At 36.5% G+C, this 19,384-nt stretch overlaps 3 protein-coding genes across 6 annotated transcripts in view; 1 reads left to right on the forward strand and 2 right to left on the reverse strand.

Moving 5' to 3' along the window:
* The window catches only part of LOC21405397 (WD repeat-containing protein 3), a 5,629-nt gene extending 918 nt beyond the window's left edge, over window positions 1-4,711 (forward strand). The window contains exons 3-13 of one of the 2 annotated variants that reach the window (XR_002902409.1): window positions 215-1,336; window positions 1,607-1,729; window positions 2,217-2,398; window positions 2,498-2,729; window positions 2,868-3,077; window positions 3,227-3,355; window positions 3,499-3,567; window positions 3,692-3,814; window positions 3,991-4,041; window positions 4,119-4,530; window positions 4,648-4,711. Coding sequence is in view for 1 of the 2 variants with exons in the window: in XM_010100518.2 (XP_010098820.1) it covers window positions 215-1,336; window positions 1,607-1,729; window positions 2,217-2,398; window positions 2,498-2,729; window positions 2,868-3,077; window positions 3,227-3,355; window positions 3,499-3,567; window positions 3,692-3,814; window positions 3,991-4,041; window positions 4,119-4,262 (2,385 nt within the window). In the remaining variant the exon portion in view is untranslated. Of the gene's footprint in view, window positions 1-214; window positions 1,337-1,606; window positions 1,730-2,216; window positions 2,399-2,497; window positions 2,730-2,867; window positions 3,078-3,226; window positions 3,356-3,498; window positions 3,568-3,691; window positions 3,815-3,990; window positions 4,042-4,118 lie in introns of both variants that reach the window. The other variant, XM_010100518.2, reaches the window with a different exon arrangement.
* Window positions 4,712-4,736: 25 nt separating this feature from the next.
* LOC21405398 (expansin-A6) lies at window positions 4,737-7,508 on the reverse strand. The gene is made up of 3 exons (XM_010100519.2): window positions 7,243-7,508; window positions 5,495-5,813; window positions 4,737-5,402 (listed from the first exon to the last, which is right to left on the reverse strand). The coding sequence occupies exons 1-3, from the start codon at window positions 7,475-7,477 to the stop codon at window positions 5,093-5,095; spliced, it is 864 nt and encodes a 287-aa protein (XP_010098821.2). The 5' UTR covers window positions 7,478-7,508; the 3' UTR covers window positions 4,737-5,092.
* Window positions 7,509-8,523: 1,015 nt separating this feature from the next.
* On the reverse strand, window positions 8,524-15,900 carry LOC21405399 (protein fluG). 3 transcript variants are annotated; one of them, XM_024167231.1, is made up of 18 exons: window positions 15,574-15,900; window positions 14,489-14,740; window positions 14,308-14,375; window positions 14,073-14,188; window positions 13,892-13,997; window positions 13,512-13,668; window positions 13,322-13,417; window positions 12,880-12,928; window positions 12,523-12,791; window positions 12,070-12,242; window positions 11,840-11,960; window positions 11,707-11,759; window positions 11,480-11,609; window positions 11,114-11,259; window positions 10,736-10,915; window positions 10,389-10,621; window positions 9,722-9,864; window positions 8,524-9,147 (listed from the first exon to the last, which is right to left on the reverse strand). In XM_024167231.1, the coding sequence occupies exons 1-18, from the start codon at window positions 15,733-15,735 to the stop codon at window positions 9,115-9,117; spliced, it is 2,487 nt and encodes an 828-aa protein (XP_024022999.1). In that variant the 5' UTR covers window positions 15,736-15,900; the 3' UTR covers window positions 8,524-9,114. The 3 variants fall into 3 exon arrangements, with proteins under 3 accessions (XP_024022999.1, XP_024022998.1, XP_024023000.1); XM_024167230.1 differs by lacking the exon at window positions 8,524-9,147 and adding an exon at window positions 9,292-9,530; XM_024167232.1 differs by lacking the exon at window positions 8,524-9,147 and adding an exon at window positions 9,430-9,526.
* Between the last annotated feature and the right edge of the window lie 3,484 nt (window positions 15,901-19,384).

The raw sequence follows: 19,384 nt of genomic DNA on the forward strand, positions 1-19,384 counted from the left end.
ATATATATATATATATTGGCTTTGACTAAACGCTGTAAACGCTGGCTTGGGTGCCAAAATTGGTCTGAAAAATTATCTACGCATGCCTAGAAGTATCACTCCGGGAGCAATGACAAGGTTAAAATATCGTGATTTTTCTCTTTTGTATGCTCTGAAATCTGAATCTTTTTTGTTTTCTTTTGTTTTGTTTTTTTTTTGGTTGATTATACTTTAGGTTACAGATGTTGTTTTCTTGGATTCTGGTAAGAAGCTTGTTACTTCTTCAAAAGATAAGTTTTTGAGAGTGTGGGACCTTGAGACACAGCACTGTATGCAAATTGTTAGTGGGCATCACAGTGAAATTTGGTCCATAGACATTGACCCAGAGGAAAGGTTTTTGGTCACTGGGTCCGCAGACCCGGAGCTTAGATTTTATACGGTTAAGCATGAGTCAGGGGATGGGCAATCCGTAGACAAGGTGGAAGGAAATGAGATTGTGCATGGTGGGGATTTGCCAACACAAGATAAATGGAATGTTCTGAAGCAGTTTGGTGAGCTTCAGCGACAAAGCAAGGATAGGGTTGCAACTGTGAGGTTCAACAATTCCGGAAATCTGCTGGCTTGTCAAGTGGCGGGAAAGACGGTAGAAATATTCCGCGTGTTGGATGAGGCTGAGTCGAAGCGGAAAGCTAAACGCAGGCTTCACCGTAAAAAGGAGAAGAAATCTGCTAAAGGAAAGGAAGAGGAGGTGATGGGAAATGGAGAAACAAGTCACGTAACAGGAGAAGGGAATAGCCTTGTAGTTACAGTCCCCGATGTTTTCAAGCTCATCCAAACTGTTAGGGCTGGCAAAAAGATATCTTCCATTTCTTTCTCTCCAATCACGCCAAAGAGTTCTTTGGCTACAATAGCTTTGTCATTGAACAATAATCTATTAGAATTTTATTCAATTGAAGAAAATGCAACCCATAAAACTCTTGCTATAGAGCTTCAGGGACACCGGTCAGATGTCAGGAGTGTTACCCTTAGCTCAGACAACACACTTTTGATGTCGACTAGCCACAGTGCGGTGAAGATTTGGAATCCAAGTACTGGTTCTTGCCTCCGGACCATTGATTCTGAATTTGGACTCTGTAGTTTAATTATTCCTCAGAATAAGTATGGAATAGTTGGAACAAAAGGTGGAAAACTGGAAGTAATTGACATTGCCAGTGGCACTTGCATTGAGGCAGTGGAAGCCCATGGTGGCTCCATTCGTTCCATTGCAGCCATTCCCCATGAGAATAGCTTTGTCACTGGAAGTGCAGATCATGAGGTCAAGTTCTGGGAGTATCGAGTTGAACAAAAATCAGCTCAAGTATGTTTTTCCACCACCTTCTTTACAGTTATAATTTTATTATCGTAAAAAAAAAAACAAAAAAAAAAAAACTCAGCATTATAATCTCATAAATTATGTGAATTGTTTAACTGAACAGTTTTCCGGCATTATACTATGATATACAATTGTAACTCTGTGTGTTGCTCTTCATTTCAGAATTAATTTCATAATTTCATCTTGTCTCTGAACTAAATTGATGAAACTTTTATATTTGCTGGATTAGCAATATTGAAGCTCTTTGCTTTTTAGGAATCTAAGCACCTTAAGGTGTCAACTGTAAGGACTATGAAGATGAATGATGACGTTCTTGCCATTGCTGTTAGTCCTGATGCTAAGTACATTGCTGTGGCTCTGTTGGATAACACGGTGAAGGTGAGATTGACTTGTCATATTTGTTTTTATTTATTTATTCATATATGCGTTTTATTTTTACTTTGATCAGTTTTCTTGTTTCATAATTTTGCTATGTTGTAAAGAGTCATAGTTTATGAAGTACTTGAATTTGTGAATTTTAGTTTCTGTGTTTACTGTTTATCTTGTTCTTTTAGTTTTGGTCAGCTCTTCAATCCTGGCCTTTTTTGTATCTTTTCGGCTTAAATATACCTTGTCCTCTGCCTTTGTTTATCGATCTTTATCAATAAAGTTTTTATTATAAAAAAAAAAAGTAGTTCAAGGTGCAAAGGAGAAGGCAAAGGGAAGTCTGATAGCAGAGTATTCCTTCTCAAAAAAAAAAAAAAAAGGAGTGTTCATTCTTCTGCATAAAAGTTCCCTCTACAAATATAGGCAGCTTGATTGGGTGTCAGTTGCATTAGTTTGTATCTTTTGCTGGTCTTCTTATGCATTGATGAATTCTTTTCAGGTTTTCTATATGGATTCTCTCAAGTTTTTCCTTTCCTTGTATGGTCACAAGCTGCCTGTGCTTTGCATGGATATCTCATCAGATTCAGATCTCATCGTTACTGGCTCAGCAGATAAAGATTTAAAAATTTGGGGTTTAGATTTTGGTGACTGTCATAAATCCATTTTTGCTCATAAAGAGAGGTGATGCTTGTAAATGAATATAAAATTAAAGATGTTTATTTGGTCTTTTTATGGCCGAGGTTTTACAAACAATTCTCATCACTTAGTTTCCTGTTGCAGCATTACAGCTGTGCAATTTGTACGGAATACCCATTACCTGTTTAGTGTTGGGAAAGATAACCTAGTTAAGTACTGGGATGCTGATAAATTTGAGTTGCTTTTAACTCTCGAAGGGCACCATGCTGATGTTTGGTGCCTTGCTGTCAGTAGCCGTGGCGATTTCATTGTCACGGGGTCTCATGATCGATCCATGCGACGCTGGGACCGTAGTGAAGAGCCATTTTTTATCGAGGTAATTGATTCTTATTCCTATGAGAATGAGTGCACTAAAGTTGTTTTATTACATAAGGATATGGTACTAAAAACTATGTATTTCTGCATTATTTTGATAAATGACCCAATTGTTGTATGATGGTCCATTTGTGTACAGGAAGAAAAAGAGAAAAGGTTGGAACAGGAGTTGGAGACTGATCTCGACAATGCATTTGAGAATAGATATGCTCCTAAGGAGGAAATCCCAGAGGAAGGAGCGGTGGCTTTAGCAGGGAAGAAATCAAAGGAAACCCTTTCTGCAACAGATTCAATTATTGACGCTCTAGACCTTGTGGAGGTGGAATTGAAGCGAATTGCTGAACATGAGGTATATATATGGTTTGCTTATGCACCCAAATTTAACTGGTGAACTAGAAGGTTAAATTTCTTTGGCTATGGAAACAGTGATGGTTACAATAGTAAGTGTTCACATCTATTATATATCCCAATTAAGTTGTTGTGCGTTGTTATTTTCAGGAGGAGAAAGCCAGGGGAAGAGTTGTGGAGTTTCAGCCAAATGTTGTGATGCTTGGGCTGTCCCCGTCTGACTATGTTCTACGAGCACTTTCAAGTGTTCAGACGAGTGATCTAGAACAGACACTATTGGTATGCATATGGTGTGCTTATATCAGCACATTGACACTAGATAATGTTCTATAATTATACTAGGCAAATCTTCCTTTTTTTTTTATATTTTTAATTTCAGACATTAGGAGTGAAAGGCTAATTACAACTATTCTTATGTGCAGGCTTTACCATTCTCAGATGCTTTGAAACTTCTAGCTTACTTGAAGGAGTGGACTTCAAATCCTGACAAGGTATTTGGGAAGTTTGGCTACTGGACATGCTTATGTTGATAGTTTCGACGAATGGGATTTACTCGTTGAAGTATTTGCTTTCATGCTGGCTTATGGCAATGTGCTGACAAAATTTGTATTTCAGATTGAACTCATATGCAGGATTGCTACGGTGCTATTGCAAACTCATTATAATCAGTTGGTTTCTACTCCTACTGCAAGACCTGTGCTGACAGCCCTTAAAGATATCCTTTACGCTAGAATCAAGGTAGTTCCATTTTGTTAGGTTAACTGGCCTTAATCGTAGATCTGATGGGTTTAGGATGTAGAGTTTCAAATTGGTCCTGGCCGGGAAAAAGTGTGACTTATTTTACTGTATTTATACTACATATGTACGTGGGGGAAAAATGTTGGTTGACATCATTGGGGCTGAATTTGTGACAGGAATGCAAAGACACCCTTGGTTTCAACCTTGCAGCTATGGATCATCTCAAGGTACACATATAAATATCCTGGATCTTTCAGTAGATATAATGATCTTTTCTTTCCTAACTTCTTATTTGATATTTCAGCAACTTATGGCGTCAAGATCAGATGCACTCTTCAAAGATGCGAAGTCTAAATTACTGGAAATCCGTTCACAGCATTCAAAACGTCTAGAAGCAAGAACAGACACAAGGGAAGAAAATAGGAGGAAGAAAAAGAGCAAGAAATAAAGTGACATACGTGCTCGAACGTCATGGTGATTGAAAAGAGTGTTCAAGAAATCAAATACACCAGCGGCAAATTTGCGATCGACTTTTTCTTGAAAGGTGATTGAAGTTTGTCTGCGTGATGGAACGGCCTTGAGGGCATCACCAACTTTACCATGGATCATACAGTAGGGCAGGTGATCACTTATCCAGGCTTTCCAGTATATGTGGAGCACCTAGTCTGGCGCCCAACAGCTGGTATCAGGATTTCTTCCAATTTTGTAGCGTTTAGGTAATTATTGGTGTAATTTTATCAACTGTTTCTTGATTTGTTACCAAGAATGTGTATGTACTCTGAACTCATTTCGGAATGTACTTTGTGTTAATGTGGTTTCCTGACTTTTACCAGAAAAAGAACTGCTGCTTTATTCATCAAAATAGCAATTAATGGAAAATGAGAGGGTTATGTTTCGTCTTTCTTTCCCGAACAATGCTATAGAGTACCGTAGCATCACCGACTAATAGAAGGTGGGTGGTGGTGGTGGTGGTGTTTAGCTTTCGTGGTGCTCCCAAGTTCCCCCCCGAGTAGCATTTTGGAAATAGTCGTATCATACACAATCCAGAAAAAATTGATTCTCTGGACTTGTTACATTGAATTCAAGGTAAAAGGGTAAGTTAAAAAACAAAACAAAGCAACTAATTTAATTCCCCGCTTTTGCATTTAGTATAGCCGGGCAAACTTATTCCTTTTTATGGATTTGACAAACAAATTCAGCCAAGGTAGGTTCATTAGAATCATGCATAGTTGGAAAGTAATCTGAATAGGTTAGTAGAAGTAGTAGTTGTGCTTCTTTCTATCTAAAATTCTTTCCTTCAAAGGTCTGACCAAACTGCCAAGTCTTGGGGGCGATATGCCAAGAGGTTGAGAATCTGCCATCACTTGCTCTAACCCTGAAAGTCAGTGATTCCCCAACCATCTTAGCATCAGTCACCCATTTCTGACCCCACATGCGCTTCATTGGTGTCCATTTCAGGTCTTTGTTTCCCTTCACTTGCAGGCTCACGACATCCCCGGCTCCACCCACGTTCCACACCAACACTTCGTTGAAGTAAGGATTCCCGGTTACGGTGAATCGGATTCCTCCTTGTTTTTGGCATGGGACCCTGCAAAAGGAAAGCCATGAGGATCTGTCTAGACAAAATCTTACATTATATGATATGTTGTGGCTTTGTGTGTTGAGAACACGAAAAGTAACCTGCGGTACGAGACGGGAATAATGCCGCCCCTGTACTCGGCAATCTTAAGGAAGACGGGCTTGGCTATGTCGAAATGGTGGCGAGGGGGGTTGCACCATCCTCCATTATCACTTGATTGGTAGTAGTTTGGTGGGCAGTGGTTTGTTGCTGAGACAAAGAGAGATGGCTGCCCCAGCTTGCACCATTGAGGGTCATCCATACATTTGATTTCATAGCACGCGCCACATGACTGTCCCTTGTTGAACAAAGCTTCGCTCAGTGCTACCGTCTCTAGGCCATAGCCTTCCCTCACCACGTCGTCGTAACCGCAAGCTCCCCCTAGGCTCAAAAAATTTCTTATTACAAGTTAGTTACCATGAAAAGTGTTAATTGTGTTGGAAAAAACATGGGTTAGTTCTCAGATATTATGGCATTTTTAGCGTGATTTATGCAAGTCATAAATCATAATCTCATTCATTACTACTATATGTGAAATTAGGATATGAAAGTTTAAAACATATAATGAGTGACTGATCATGTGTTCAATATGATTGCATAATTAATTTGGGCGATACGAGTATGGTATTACCTAAGTTTAAAACATAGTTTTTTTTTTTTTAATACAAGCTAGCTACTTTCAACTTCAAGATTCGAGCCTGAGATCTCTTCTTTAAACCCACCCCATCCTTACCAATCAGGCTAGCACCGATTAGCATAACCATGTTCTTTTGTAACTATCGTCATTTCTTTTTATTACGGACCATAGAGAAGAAAATTCATAAAAATATATATTTATATATATTTTTTTTGTATTGGAGATTTATGCCTTTCTTAATCACTATAAGAAAGGACAAAACTAAAAGAAGTCAAAGAGCCTGTTTGGTATCATTTTCGTTTTCATTTTTCACGTTTTTTAAGATAAAAAATAAAGATTGAGGAAAACGCGTTTGAAAGAAAAAAAAAAGTGAAAAAATGAAAACAAAAATAGTTTTTGGTTTAGTGTAAATTGACTTAAAAACTGAAAACGAATTTAAGTCGTTTTTCACTTTCAGTTTTGGGTGGATGCCTTTTTTTTAAGGCAAGTGGGTGTGGATTTAAATAAACTAACAAAGTGCTCTTAAATTAAAAATAAAAATTGCATAACTAATCAGAGTTTCAATTTTTTCTTATACTACAAACAATATCTTAATAAAACTACCAAACACATTTTCAGAAATAATTTTTGTTTGAGATTAAAAATGTTTTCATTTCTAGTTTCATATAAAAAATAGAATCATTTTGGAATAAATTTTAAACGCACCGAAAGTTTCCTAATTTTTTCTTTGAGGTTTCCATATAAATTTTTGATAGGTCCAACAAATAATGGACAAACTTGAGGATTTTCATACCCAAAGCAACAGCGTGCACGTGGGAATATGAATAAAGCTTATAATACGCTGGCAGCCAATCCTTGATTTTTAGAGCATCTCTCTAATGTAATGCCAAAATTAAATGCCAATATCAAAATTTAACGTCTGAGTAAATAATTCTAAAAAAAAAAAAAAAACTTTTAATGTTACATTTGATATTTGGTTGGGCATTGATTAATGTGTTGACCTTTCTACTTAATTTTTTTTCAACTAATACTTGACCATAGAACAATGTATCATATAGACTAGTTTTGCACTTATTTCATGTCAAATAAAACATTGGTTTTAATATTTGCATTGGAAATGGTCTTTATTTTTTTTAAAAAAGTTTATAAGAAACACATTAATTATTTCCATACCAAATGTTCCCGAACCACCCTCGTAGAAGGTGGCATGGGCAGGAATCCAAGGGCCAGGACGGAAATTTGGGCGGTGGTGCTTGCGGGGAGGTGGAAAACGTCCACGTCCTCTCCCTACATGGCGATGAGGAGTCCGCCATGCACGGACGTGATCAGGCAGCGCCGCAACGGTGACAAGGACAAGAAGCAATAGCCCCAAGAGAGCTCGCAAAGGCAATGCCATGGCTTTGGGCATGGAATGAGCTTTTTTAGACACGCCTTTGGCTGTTTTGTCTCTCTTTATAAGACGCAATTACAGCTTGTGATTTCATATTATATACGTTTTCACCTTGTGTTATTATTGGGGCCTAAGGACATATGTGGAGCACTAGATTTTAGGTTTGCTTTTTATGGCTATTTATGTTATGTTGAATTTTCAAGGGACGTAATTCACTTGGGTTGTTACGAGGGGGTGAGTTTTCCTCTCTCTGCCTCTCTTTTATTACGGCTGTTATAAATTGATTAAAAAATATATATATTTATATATATTATACAAAAACAAAAACAAAAAAATTAAAAACACTTTGTTGGGGTTGTTACAGTTACTTTCTTAAACAAAAAAACAAAAAACAAAAAAAAAAAGTGGAGACTGAGAGTGATGTTATTAAGGTCTGTTTAGTTCGTTGATTCGAGTTTTTAATTCAAGTTGAGATGTGACTTTATGTGAGAGTTTTTAATTCAAGTTGTTCTTGTACAACGAAATTCAGAAGAAGTTTGAAGTTGAGTTAAAATTTTATTTAAATTCATGTTCTTTTATAAAATTTGAGTTTGAACTCGAGTTTAAACTCGAGTTTGAGACTAAACTCGAGTTCAAGTTTCCCTTTCAACTCGAGTTCATAAACTCAAACTCAAGTTAATAAACAATATTTTTTCTATTCTTAAAAATGTCATAACTTTTTCGTTTTAATTCTAATTGAGATGATTTTTTTTCTATGCATTCACAATGAAAAGACGAATAAAACCCCACCCATATATCCTATTAAAATTTTTCATCACCATTGAGTTTTTATTAAAATGCTATCTAAATAGAAATTTAAGTTTTGACCCACCTAAACACAAACTCAAAAAGATTCTCAATTCAAATCATAATTCAAATGTGCACATCCAAACACAAACTCAAGTTACAACTTCAACTCAAGTTATAACTCAAATTCAACTTACGATCATCACTCAAGTCACTCTTAACTCAAAAATGCAAAAGAACAACCTCCCAATCTCTTGGAGTTCAATGATTTATGGATATGGATTACATGGAAGGGGAAATGAAGCAATTTCAATGTATGATAAGATGGTTCTTGAACGAATAAGACCAGACGCGATAACTCTCGTCCGGCTCCTTTCTGCTTGTGGCAGGTCAGGTTTGGTTGGTGAAGGCCTTAATATCCATACCTCAGTAATTAATAAATATGGAATCAAAACCTACAGTCGAGATTTGTGCTTGTGTTGTTGATATGCTCGGGAGGTCGGGGCAACTTGATCAGGCACTGAATTTTATCAAAAAACATGCCTGTAAATCCTGGACCAAAGTGTTTGTGGGGCTCTTGTCACTGCTTCTGTTGTACATGGGAATTCTAAGATGCAAGATCTAGTTTATAGATGCCTTATCGAACTAGAACCTGAAAATCCGCAAATTTCATTTCGCTGTCGAATGTGTATGCTTCTTCCAAAGCAATGGGATGTTGTGGCTGAAGTAAGAACAACGATGAAAGAAAGAGGCTTGAGGAACGAACCAGGGTGCAGTTGGATTAGCATCAACAGCACCAATCATTGTTTCTATGTTTGCTGATAAAGCTCACCCTTCTTCACACTCAATCTATGACATGCTTGAAAACCTCATGTTTGTAATGAAGGAAGCGAAATACTCTCCTGATATTGAAAGTCCAACATGAATTGGGGATTTTTTTTTTTTTTAAATTTTATAAAATGAGAGATCACACAAATAACAGAGGTTTCCATTTGAAAAGATAAATATTTGATGGATGAGAAATACAAATAGTATAAGAAACACTGATAGTACAAAGTGTAACAACCATATTATTTTGCTCTAAAATAAAAAACACCATGTTATTTTGTAGAACTCTTTGTTTACTCTTAACAAATAACCCTTGGAAGTCTATTAACTTTAATAAACAATGATTTCATTCTACCAAAAAAAAAAGGATAAAAAATAATGAGAAAAGTTCTGCCTAGTAGCGGTGTATTAGTTGCTTGTATGCATCCTTATGCTTCAAGTAGTAGTCAATCTCTGCCTACAAAAGGGAATCAAGCAAAGTAATAATTTAAGCTGAGAATGATGTGAAAGATTTATGTTTTTTATTTTCATATTTTTAATTATTTCTGGTAAACACAAAATGAGTGTGAAATTCTTTGGGCTATGATTTTCTTTAACATGGAATTACTTATCCAATAAGCCACAAACAGAAATCATGTGAGGACAAACCTTGCGGATCCCTTTGATGGCAACCAATAACTTTTTGCCGATTAGCTCTGTTATGACAGCGTCTTCCTTGAGAGCTCCTAAAGATTCTGAAAGTGATCTTGGCAACCTTTGAAGTTCTGCATCGAGACTAGAAGGATTTGCATCTGGTTTATATATATATATATAAGAAGAGCATATCAGAAACTCAGAGGACAGCAAACTACATCTATCACACGTTTGTGCACCTTATATAAGTGGCAAAAATTGAAAGGTCAAGGAAAACGTGGAGAAACCACTTTCACCATTTTATTGTCACAAATATTTGGCCTCCAAATATTTTAGTAGTATGTATAGTAATGCGGATGTAATAACTCATTACAAATACAGAAAAAAGAGAAATGAACATATGGGCAAGTTACCATACTTCACAATATGTAAAAGATTAGGGAAATTTTCAGGATTGCCATAAAAAAGATAACACTATTTTATTTATGCAATTAATTTTAAAATTTATCACTTGTGCCGCTAATATTCTGGTAGGATATCTTTCATATTCTATCAGAATATTTTTTTTTCTGGCAGCGTATTTTTTGTATTCTACCAGAATATTTTTTTAATGGCATAAAAATAGGATGATTAAAAACAATGGTTATTCTTATAATTTTCTCAAAAGATTAAGTTGTCCTACCAACAGGTTCTGGAAGAGTAAGATGTCTCCTAAGCCCATCAATTCCAGCAGCAAGTACTGCAGCCAAGCCCAAGTGTGGATTTGCACATCCATCAAATGATTTAATCTCAAAGTTGCTGACATAACCATCTGATATTCCAGGTGGACATGCAGTTCTCAATGGGGCTTCTCTGTTCTCTTTTCCCCAGCATTGGTATGCTCCACTCCATGTATTCGGTTGGATGCGATCGTAGCTACAGACCAAGAATGGTTGAATATAAGAAAAGTGAACAAATTCATGAAAATGAAAAGAAAGAGAACACGTGTACTAGTTAGGATGAACACAGGAAGTGAAAGAAAGCTTGAACCTGTTTGGAAGTGGTGCTGTAAATGCCAAAATCGCGGGAAGATGATGCAAAACACCAGCCATGAATTCCTCCCCAACTTTGGACATTCCATGCCGAGAGGATCCCATGAAAACATTTTTTCCGTCCTGCCACAAACTGAGATGAACATGGGAACCGGAACCAATATCTTCCAATGAATACCTGGACAAAAATACAAGAAACACTTGAGAACAAAATTCACAGATCTAATATTTAGGAAAAAATATAACCACACCCATGTTTCCAGGCAATCTGTAAACCTCTCAAGCTGCTTTATATTTCTAGTTGTTACCTCAATCAAGACTCAAGAAAAGGAAAAAAATAATCCACCATCTTGAAGACAACGAAGTCAGCACGTACTTGGGCATGAAAGTAGCCAATAACCCATGTTTCCTTGCAATGGCCCTTATAACTTCGCGAGTGAAAATCAGGTTATCAGCCGCATGAGTGCAAGTTGCGTGCCCCAGCGCCAACTCAAATTGACCTTTACCAGCTTCTGCATGTAACTACAAAATGAAAAATACCAAATTAAAAAAAATAATGGTAAACAAAAAAAATGAATGTACTGGAATTACGGAAAGGGGGAAAAAAGTGCCCCGGTTCTTGGTATTTTACTTTTCTTTTTTTTTTCCCCTTCAGTTTTTCTGCTGTGCTAAGGGTAACTAACACTAATCTACCTAAGTCTTATTGGGCAACCATCAACAGAAACAGAGTTTTCTCATGCACCTGTTCCACAGGAATATTCAAGGAATGCATGGTAGAAACAACTTCTTGGAATATAGGAGAAGCAGCGTCATATGCAGATGTAGAGCTGTAGGGAGTTGAGTCAAAAGGCATCCATTCTTCTTTCCCTTCTCTACAATAGCTCGTCAATCAAAACATTGCAAAAGTTACCAAAATTCTTGGGGATCATTGAAGTCACAAAAAGTCTTAAAGACCATGTGATCCCTTACCTCAGTACGCTTTTCAACAGGAAAAACTCATTCTCAAATCCAGCATTCATTACCTGGAAGAATTCCATTAAAAATTTTAAATAACAACTCAACTTACTTTACACTCAAGAAATTAAACTGCTAAAGGGAATACCAAGTCAAATTCTTCTTTTAGAAGTTTTGAAACCCTTCTTAAGGCCTCTCTTGGGCAATATTCCCAAGGTTCACCAGGTCTAAGATGCATGTCAGCCAGAACCATGTCCTCTCGAGTTTGCCTGTTTAGGAAGAAACGGATCATTAGAAAAGAATAATCATTGCCACTTGTGTCAGAAGATACCAGACAAGAAGCATTGAATTGACCAAAATTGTGAAGGTAGCTACTACCATGGAATTCTCCTTCTGGTTAATAAATCAGGCATCAATCTGATCTCCCCAGTTCCAGTCAGATTTGTTTCATCTGCCGGACCATCAGTGAATGAAGTCATTCCCATTGTAGCGAATGTCAAACCAACACCATTTTTTTCAACAACATCCTGAAAGCGTGCTGCTGGAACAACCTGAAGACAAAAATGGACAAGAGTTCTTATAATATGATATCTTGTTTCTTGGCACAATTACTTGTGAAAGTCTTGAAAATATTTTTCCTCACTCCACATAATCTATAGCAAATTTAGAGACTTAATGATCCTCCCCACTCAACATTTCTCCAATGACCTAAATAGTTCTTGGCAAAAACAGAGTATGTAACTAGAATTGTCTAAGAGAAAATTGAGAATGAAAGAAAAGAAGTTCTTCTAATACTTGATTAAACAGAAACAAAAAATGGGAAAAACTCACACGACATCGGTGTTGTCCTGAAGCATCAACCCACAGAACACGAACGAGCGAGACATCACTTTGGGCAGTAATCTTAATCTTAGCAGGAATGGGAGATATGCTATTTGTTGAACCAAAAGACTTCACTGGTAACTTAATTTTGTAAAAGCGGACTGCATTTTCCGAAAAGATGTCTTTGGCAGCTTCAACAGCTTCATGAAGAGTGAGATCTCCATCAACACAAGCATCACGCAGGACTGAAAAGATGACTTCACGTGCTTTTTTGGCACCTGAAAACATGAAAGGATGGCTTGAAGTGATAATCAACTGAACAATGTTATACAATAACTTGCTCAAGCAATATCGAATTTGACAAACCTAAGTAGAAAGTTTCAGGAAACGCATAGCCATCAGTGCTGAACATCACCTGCAATTTATTTATGTTTAACATGGGATGCCATCATTTCAAACTAAACAAATTGAAGAAAATGCAAAGAAGAAAGAATTGTTCATATTTCCACATTCAAGATCATCTAGGAGACTGACAAAAAGAGAACAGCATAAATCTGCATATAGCTCAAAGAGAATGCAGATACAAGATTTATGAAGATTGATTAATCTTTTGCTTCATTGTAGAATCTTGATCAATTATGTGGAATTTACTCAAGTAGAGAATTTGCATGTTATCATGTTTCTGAGGATTTGTTTACTTGTTCCATATAGCTATTACTTACAAAATTTAGAATTCTAGTGTACAGTTTCTTCTTTGGAATTTAGCTTTTATCTTGCTTCGATGGCCTTAGATCGCATATCTTCATACCTTCTTCGTTGGAGCAAGTTCCAAGAGTTCTTTGACTGAGGAAATCATCCCATGGACGCTGAGCTTAGGAACAGCCAAGCCAATGTCCAGATATACCTGCAAGTGAAATTAGCATTCATTTCTCAATGAAACTTTCATGTTAGCATCCTAAATTCAACCTAATATGTGAATCGAAAGGAAGAGAGTTTACCTGGGAATAAACAGAAGCTAAATAAGATGCTTCCCTAGAAAACGGGTACGATGCATGCAAAAGAACTATACGGCATTCCAAAAATCTCTTGTCCTCAAGGACAGTCCGGAGATGAAGGGGATTGGATAGCCTCATATCCAGATCCTTGTCTCCGAAACTATTATGGGTGAATTGAACCAATTATCAATAGATAGACAAAGTACAGTGAAAGCATTTGGAAATGAACTGAAATTAAGTGGACTAAACTTCATTAGCATGTATTAGAAAAATCTTTATCAATCATACGAAGATAAGAAGTACTCAGCTATCCAACTAGGACTAGTTTTCATTTCTATTCTGATAGTTTGTAAATAGAGTATCAGCAAAACCAGTTAAAATACCCTGTGTGTATCTGCATTGGCAAGTCAAACTGTTGAGCGACCTCCAAACTACGTGTGAAGATATAGTCGATAAAATTTTTATTTGTTATGCGGACGGGTTTGGCAGCTGACCAAAGTAAAGAATAGTGAGCATAGAAAAATGGTATCAATGAAAAGCGCCAATCCACTTAAATATACTCACCTTGTAAGACCTCGGCAAGACCTTCCTCAGCCTCTCTTCTCGAAACGTTTGTATTGATTTCTAGACCACTGCGGTATGCAGCTATGCTTTTCAAACCAAAAATCTCTCCAACAACTGTAATAAAGTTCTTAAGGAATATAACAAGGCAGAGTAAATTTTTTATTTTGTTTTGTTTTATTATTTTCTTATTAAAGACAAGGTGAGGCAAATAAATCGAGGGCCAATGAAAGGATATGACTTCAACTTTCCAATAAATACCGCAGTAAATGTATCCAAAGTCCAAGAAGACCGTCCAGGAAATTCCTAACGAATCATACAAAAGAAAAAAGTATGCAATTCAATTGTCGACGAACAATTAGAGTCAAAATGACTGAAATACCACGTAAATGCATTATCTGACATTGAAATTATCTTACTTTATCTAGAATTGTTTCAGCCAAACGTTCAATTCTCAATATTCTGCCAACAAAAGGTGCAAAGGCTTTATGCCACTCTATGTCATGCATTTTGTCCAAGGTCAGTCCATCATCAATGAGAATGGCAGAGATTTTCGTGGCTTTGAAGCATGTTAAGCTGATTAACTGTAATCCATGGACTCTGCGAAATTCTTCAACCCCACTTAAGGATTTCTCACATCCATAGAGTTCAGATATGTCCTTCAAATTTCTCTGAGATATGCACAGTAACCGTGTTATTAATACAAGTCACGGTATCTTCTTATGCTAATTCAAAGTAGTTGTGAAAAGCAATGCCCATACAGACATTTTGTACAAGAAATGAGGACGTTCTTAAGAGATTGGTTAAGAGAATGAATAACTAATGTCTCCCTCCATTTGTTTTCCTTCGTCCAGCTTAGAATGTCCAATGCATATGATTCCAATCTTTTCTATTTTTATTATAAAAAAAAAAAAAAAAAAAAGCAATGCCCCTTGAATAGTCAAAGGACTCGAGCTTTACAGCCAATACTTTTTTCTGAAGAACTTTATCATGAACTTTATAAAAGCAAATGGATCAAAATTATGTCGTTTTCCATAGTAGATTTGTTTCCGTACCAACTTATTTCGTGAAACTTTTTTTTATCCTTTTCTAAATGGGCTCTGTTTCAATTTCACAATGACATAAAAATGGATCAACCAAGGGAGACGGAAAAAATGAAAAAAAAAATTCAGCATTTACTGGGGAAAAAAAAGCACCAAATTTGGTTTGTCCAGAAATCAATCCTTGTTCAAAGCCATTCCATTATTAGAAAGCGAAAACGTCTCTTATTCGTAGACATTACATTTACAGCGTATCTTTTTCGGGCCATTTCTAAAAGAAAATCCGATTATTTTTCATCTCAATTTCACACCACAAACACAAAAACGAAAAAAAAATAAACATTCTGAAGCCAGAAACAAACGAAGAAGTACAACACAACAAGTTGACTTTCTATATTTGTGTGTATATATATATATATAGAGAGAGAGAGAGAGAGAGAGAGAGAGAGAGAGAGATTTGGAACCTTGAAGGAGAGAGAATGGGGAGCGAGAGACAAGGCATCGCCGTGGGCTTCCGAGAAGCCGTTGATGAAAGGGAAGGTTGAGTTCGCAGCGACGATATTGTGGGCGTGAGCGTCTACTAGCTCTGCCTCCTCGATCGTCTCTCTCAGTTCCGAGAAATCCATTTTATCTTCTTCTTCTTCTTCTTCTCTCTCTCTCTCTCTCTCTCTCTCACTTCCGCTCTGTTGAGAGAAAATTTTGAGGAGAGAGAAAGCTCTATCCTTGAATTTCGAGAAAAATGGCGGTCTCTGAGCTCAGCTGAGCGTGTGACTTTCTTCTTTATTCTCTTATTTTCTGTGTTTTTTTTTTAATTCAAGTGTTTGGACTGCAAATACTTTTTGTGGTCTTGAATTTTGGCTATTTGCGAATTACGACACGTCGTCTGATGTGGATTCATCAGGAAAATAAACAATTTTAAAATTCAGAAAATCACGTAAATACAACTGGCGTATCTGTATTAATGTTAATTCTCAGTAATTGTCTTTCGATGCGGGCGGCAACTAAACTGGGTGAAGATTTGCGCACTTGCGCTGACTTTCATGCCCAATCATCACCGTTTATCATTGGAATAAGAATTTTTGTTATAATTCACGTCATAATTCATAACTCATTATAATATAAAAAATACACATAAATTAAAAATAATTCTGACTACTCATAAATAAAACATCCACTTAAACGATTTGTCGTAAGGCCGGCGAGAAGTGTTTTTGCCCAATAGGAACACGACAAGTGAGATTCTCCTCTTTCTCTTCCTCAAGGTTTGTGTCTTCTCATTTCAACTTATCTCTTTCAATTTCTTCTTTCTTTATATTTGAAAAATCCTTCTTTTTTTTTTTCCTTCCGGGAAAATTGATTTTGAGTGACGAAGAAAAGAAAGTTTGAAAACAAAAACGGCGATAAAGAAATTTGAAGAATCGGTCGGTGTTCTATTCGGTTCGAACTTCGAATAAACGGATCTGCGATTTAATTTTTATGTTGTGATTCGCTTGAAATTTATTGCGTATTGCACTAGTTTATGGATCTATTTTGGCCTGTGATCTTGTAGTTCTGGTCTGTTTGTCTTTTTTTTTTAATGGAATTTCTAGAAATGCAATTCGAACTCAATGAAGATTGTGAATAGAGAATGAATCCGTTCAAGTGCTTGTTTGTATATTCTTGATAATAAATAATGATTCAAGTTGAACCGTAGGATATTATAGTGGCTGTGGCTTTGATCGTTTTTATTTCAGATTTGGCAAAAGAGTGTAGATATCAAAACAAAACCAACTCATATCGGTCAATTTTTTCTTGTTCTTTTTTTTTTTTTTTTCCTGTATACTAGGAAGCATGATTCCTAGTTCCTTTTGCAGGTTGCTTTTTTTCTTACCTGTTTTCCCTCTATTTATAGCGTAAGTGTTTGGTCTTTCCTGTTACATCAAAAGACCCGTGGGTGCGTTTGGAATTAGTTTCAAAACGTTTTTATTTTTTGTATGAAAATGAAAATAAAAACGTTTTTATTTTCATTTTGGAATCATTTCTGAAAATGCGTTTGGCAGTTTTATTCTGAGATTATTTTTAATTTTAAAAAAACTAAAATTGCGTTTGGTAGTTTAATTTTTAAAAACATGTGTAATAATATTTAAACTAATAATATATTAAATAAATATATTAAATAAACAATCAACGGACGAGTTGGGGGGGGAGGGCATTGTCGGAGAAGACTATGGGGGAGGCAGAGGAATTTGGTTGATTTTTTTATTGAGTTTTTAAGAAAATGAAAATGGAAAACTGAAAACGATTTTCAATCGTTTTCAGTTTTATTGAGTTTTTAAGAATAAAGTAAAAAACGTTTTCATTTTCTGTTTTTCAAGAAATGCTGCCAAACGGCTTCCTCAGAGCATTTTCAGTTTTTGGTTCTTGGAAAACGTGAAAAAGGGAAACGGAATCAAACAGGCCCATAGTTTTGTATCTACGTTGTTTGGTCTTTCTCGTTGTATGGAAAGACCCATAGTTTTGCATCTACGTTGTTTGGTCTTTCCCGTTGTATGGAAAGACCCATAGTTTTTCATATACGTTAGAGATGCAAGAACGGCCCGGCCCGGCCCATTCTCTTTACGTCCACACAGGCCACGGGCCGGGCTGGGCCAGCCTAGCCCATAAATTTTGTGAACCAGACTAGGCCGGCCCATATAAGAATGACTTCGGGCCAGTCCACACCACGGGCCAATTTCATGAGTTTAGATGGGTCAACCCATCTAATCATATAATTTTTATTTTTATTTTTTATTTTTTATTTTTTAAACAAGTTAACAAATTTATATGTTTGAATAGTCAATAGAAATATGAAAAAGAATATTTTATTTACGATTATCTCATTAAATAAAAATCTTTCTAAGGAAAATCCAGTGGGACAAAACCTTAGTAAGAAAAAAAGAGTACAATCAAGATAATTATACATAAGATGTTGACAAAATTACTAAAAAAAAGAAGAAAAAAAAAACATGAAGATATTATGGGCCAAGATGGGATGGGTTGGGCCGGCCCATCGTGGGCCTAGACGGGCTGGCCCAGCCCGGCCTGGCCCATGATTTTTTATGGGCCTTGAACAGTGACAGGCCGTGCCAGCCTAACCCAGCCCGTTACTGTGTCAAGATAGGCCTAAGTCGGTCTACGTTGCCTGGCCCATTATTGCATCTCTAATCTACGTTGTTTGGTCTTTCCCGTTGTATGAAAAGACCTATAGTTTTGCATCTACGTTGTTTGGTCTTTCCTGTTGTATGAAAGATCCATAGTTTTGCATCTACGTTGTTTTGTTGTGGAATATTTTGAAGTAGAATACAATATTGTTCATAGTGAGTTAAATCTCTCTTTTCTTAATATTACTATAGTGGTGGAGGTAATTTGAAGATTGGCCACGAATGTATTTCTATGTTTGTTATCTGGACCTAAAGCTACGGAGACATTTAGTACAAAATGATTGATGATTGGTTAATTGTTGTTTATTTGGGGGACTATATTGGTCATGTTGAAGGGTTGAGAAAGCTGAACAAGAAAATAATTTGGCTGAGAAATTGTTGTTTATGGATTTTGGAATTGTGTTTTGTTTTTTGTAATGTGATATTTCTCATGTTGTGTATTTTTTATGTAAATTCCGTAATTTGTTCTTAATGTAATTTGTCAGATTATTAATCATAGTCTAATAGACTATGGCCGGCGCTGACGATCGAAGACCTGTCGACCATGTAACTTGATAGATTATGGGTCATATTCTGACAGGCTATAGGTCATAGTCTGATATAGACTCACAAATTATGGGTCATAGCTTGGAAAACTATGGGTCATAGCCTAACAGACTATGGCCGGCCACCGGAGACCCCGACGAATGGCTATCGGAAAAGCCGTCGAAAATGTTGTCGGACGGCCGCCTGAAAAGCTGATGGACAGCCCCCGAAAAAGCAGCTAGATGGCTACCGGAAAAGCCGTTGGACGGCCCCAAGAAAAGCCGTCGAACGGTTGCCAGAAATGTTGTCGGACGACCGTCGGAAAAGCCACCAGACGGACGCCAGGAAGCCACCAAACGAATGCTGGAGCCGCCAGTCGAAAGCATCCGGCATTTTGTAAATTAAAAATTTACTTTAAGGGTATTTTGGTAATCTACACATTCGACCTTTGATTAATATTTGACTAGATCTATTCTAAAATGGTAGAAATAAAATGAGTAATCTTTAAGGTTTTATAATAATTTGTTATATCATTTTGAGAGGTAGTTATAAAAATCTCTTTATCTTCAGA

The sequence above is a fragment of the Morus notabilis genome, unplaced genomic scaffold (genome assembly GCF_000414095.1).
Source record: "Morus notabilis unplaced genomic scaffold, ASM41409v2 Scaffold124, whole genome shotgun sequence".
Classification (NCBI taxonomy): Eukaryota; Viridiplantae; Streptophyta; class Magnoliopsida; order Rosales; family Moraceae; genus Morus; species Morus notabilis.

Coding starts and splice junctions, on each gene's coding strand:
- LOC21405398 (XM_010100519.2), bottom strand. CDS start 7,477: ATGCCCAAAGCCATGGCATTGCCTTTGCGAGCTCTCTTGGGGCTATTG. Junction 5,814..7,242: donor GGGTGGTTCGGGAACATTTG/GTATGGAAATAA, acceptor TTTTGAGCCTAG/GGGGAGCTTGCGGTTACGAC. Junction 5,403..5,494: donor ATTCCCGTCTCGTACCGCAG/GTTACTTTTCGT, acceptor TTCCTTTTGCAG/GGTCCCATGCCAAAAACAAG.
- LOC21405399 (XM_024167230.1), bottom strand. CDS start 15,735: ATGGATTTCTCGGAACTGAGAGAGACGATCGAGGAGGCAGAGCTAGTA. Junction 13,998..14,072: donor TCTTGCCGAGGTCTTACAAG/GTGAGTATATTT, acceptor TACTTTGGTCAG/CTGCCAAACCCGTCCGCATA. Junction 10,916..11,113: donor TTGGCTACTTTCATGCCCAA/GTACGTGCTGAC, acceptor ATTTTTGTCCAG/GTATTCATTGGAAGATATTG.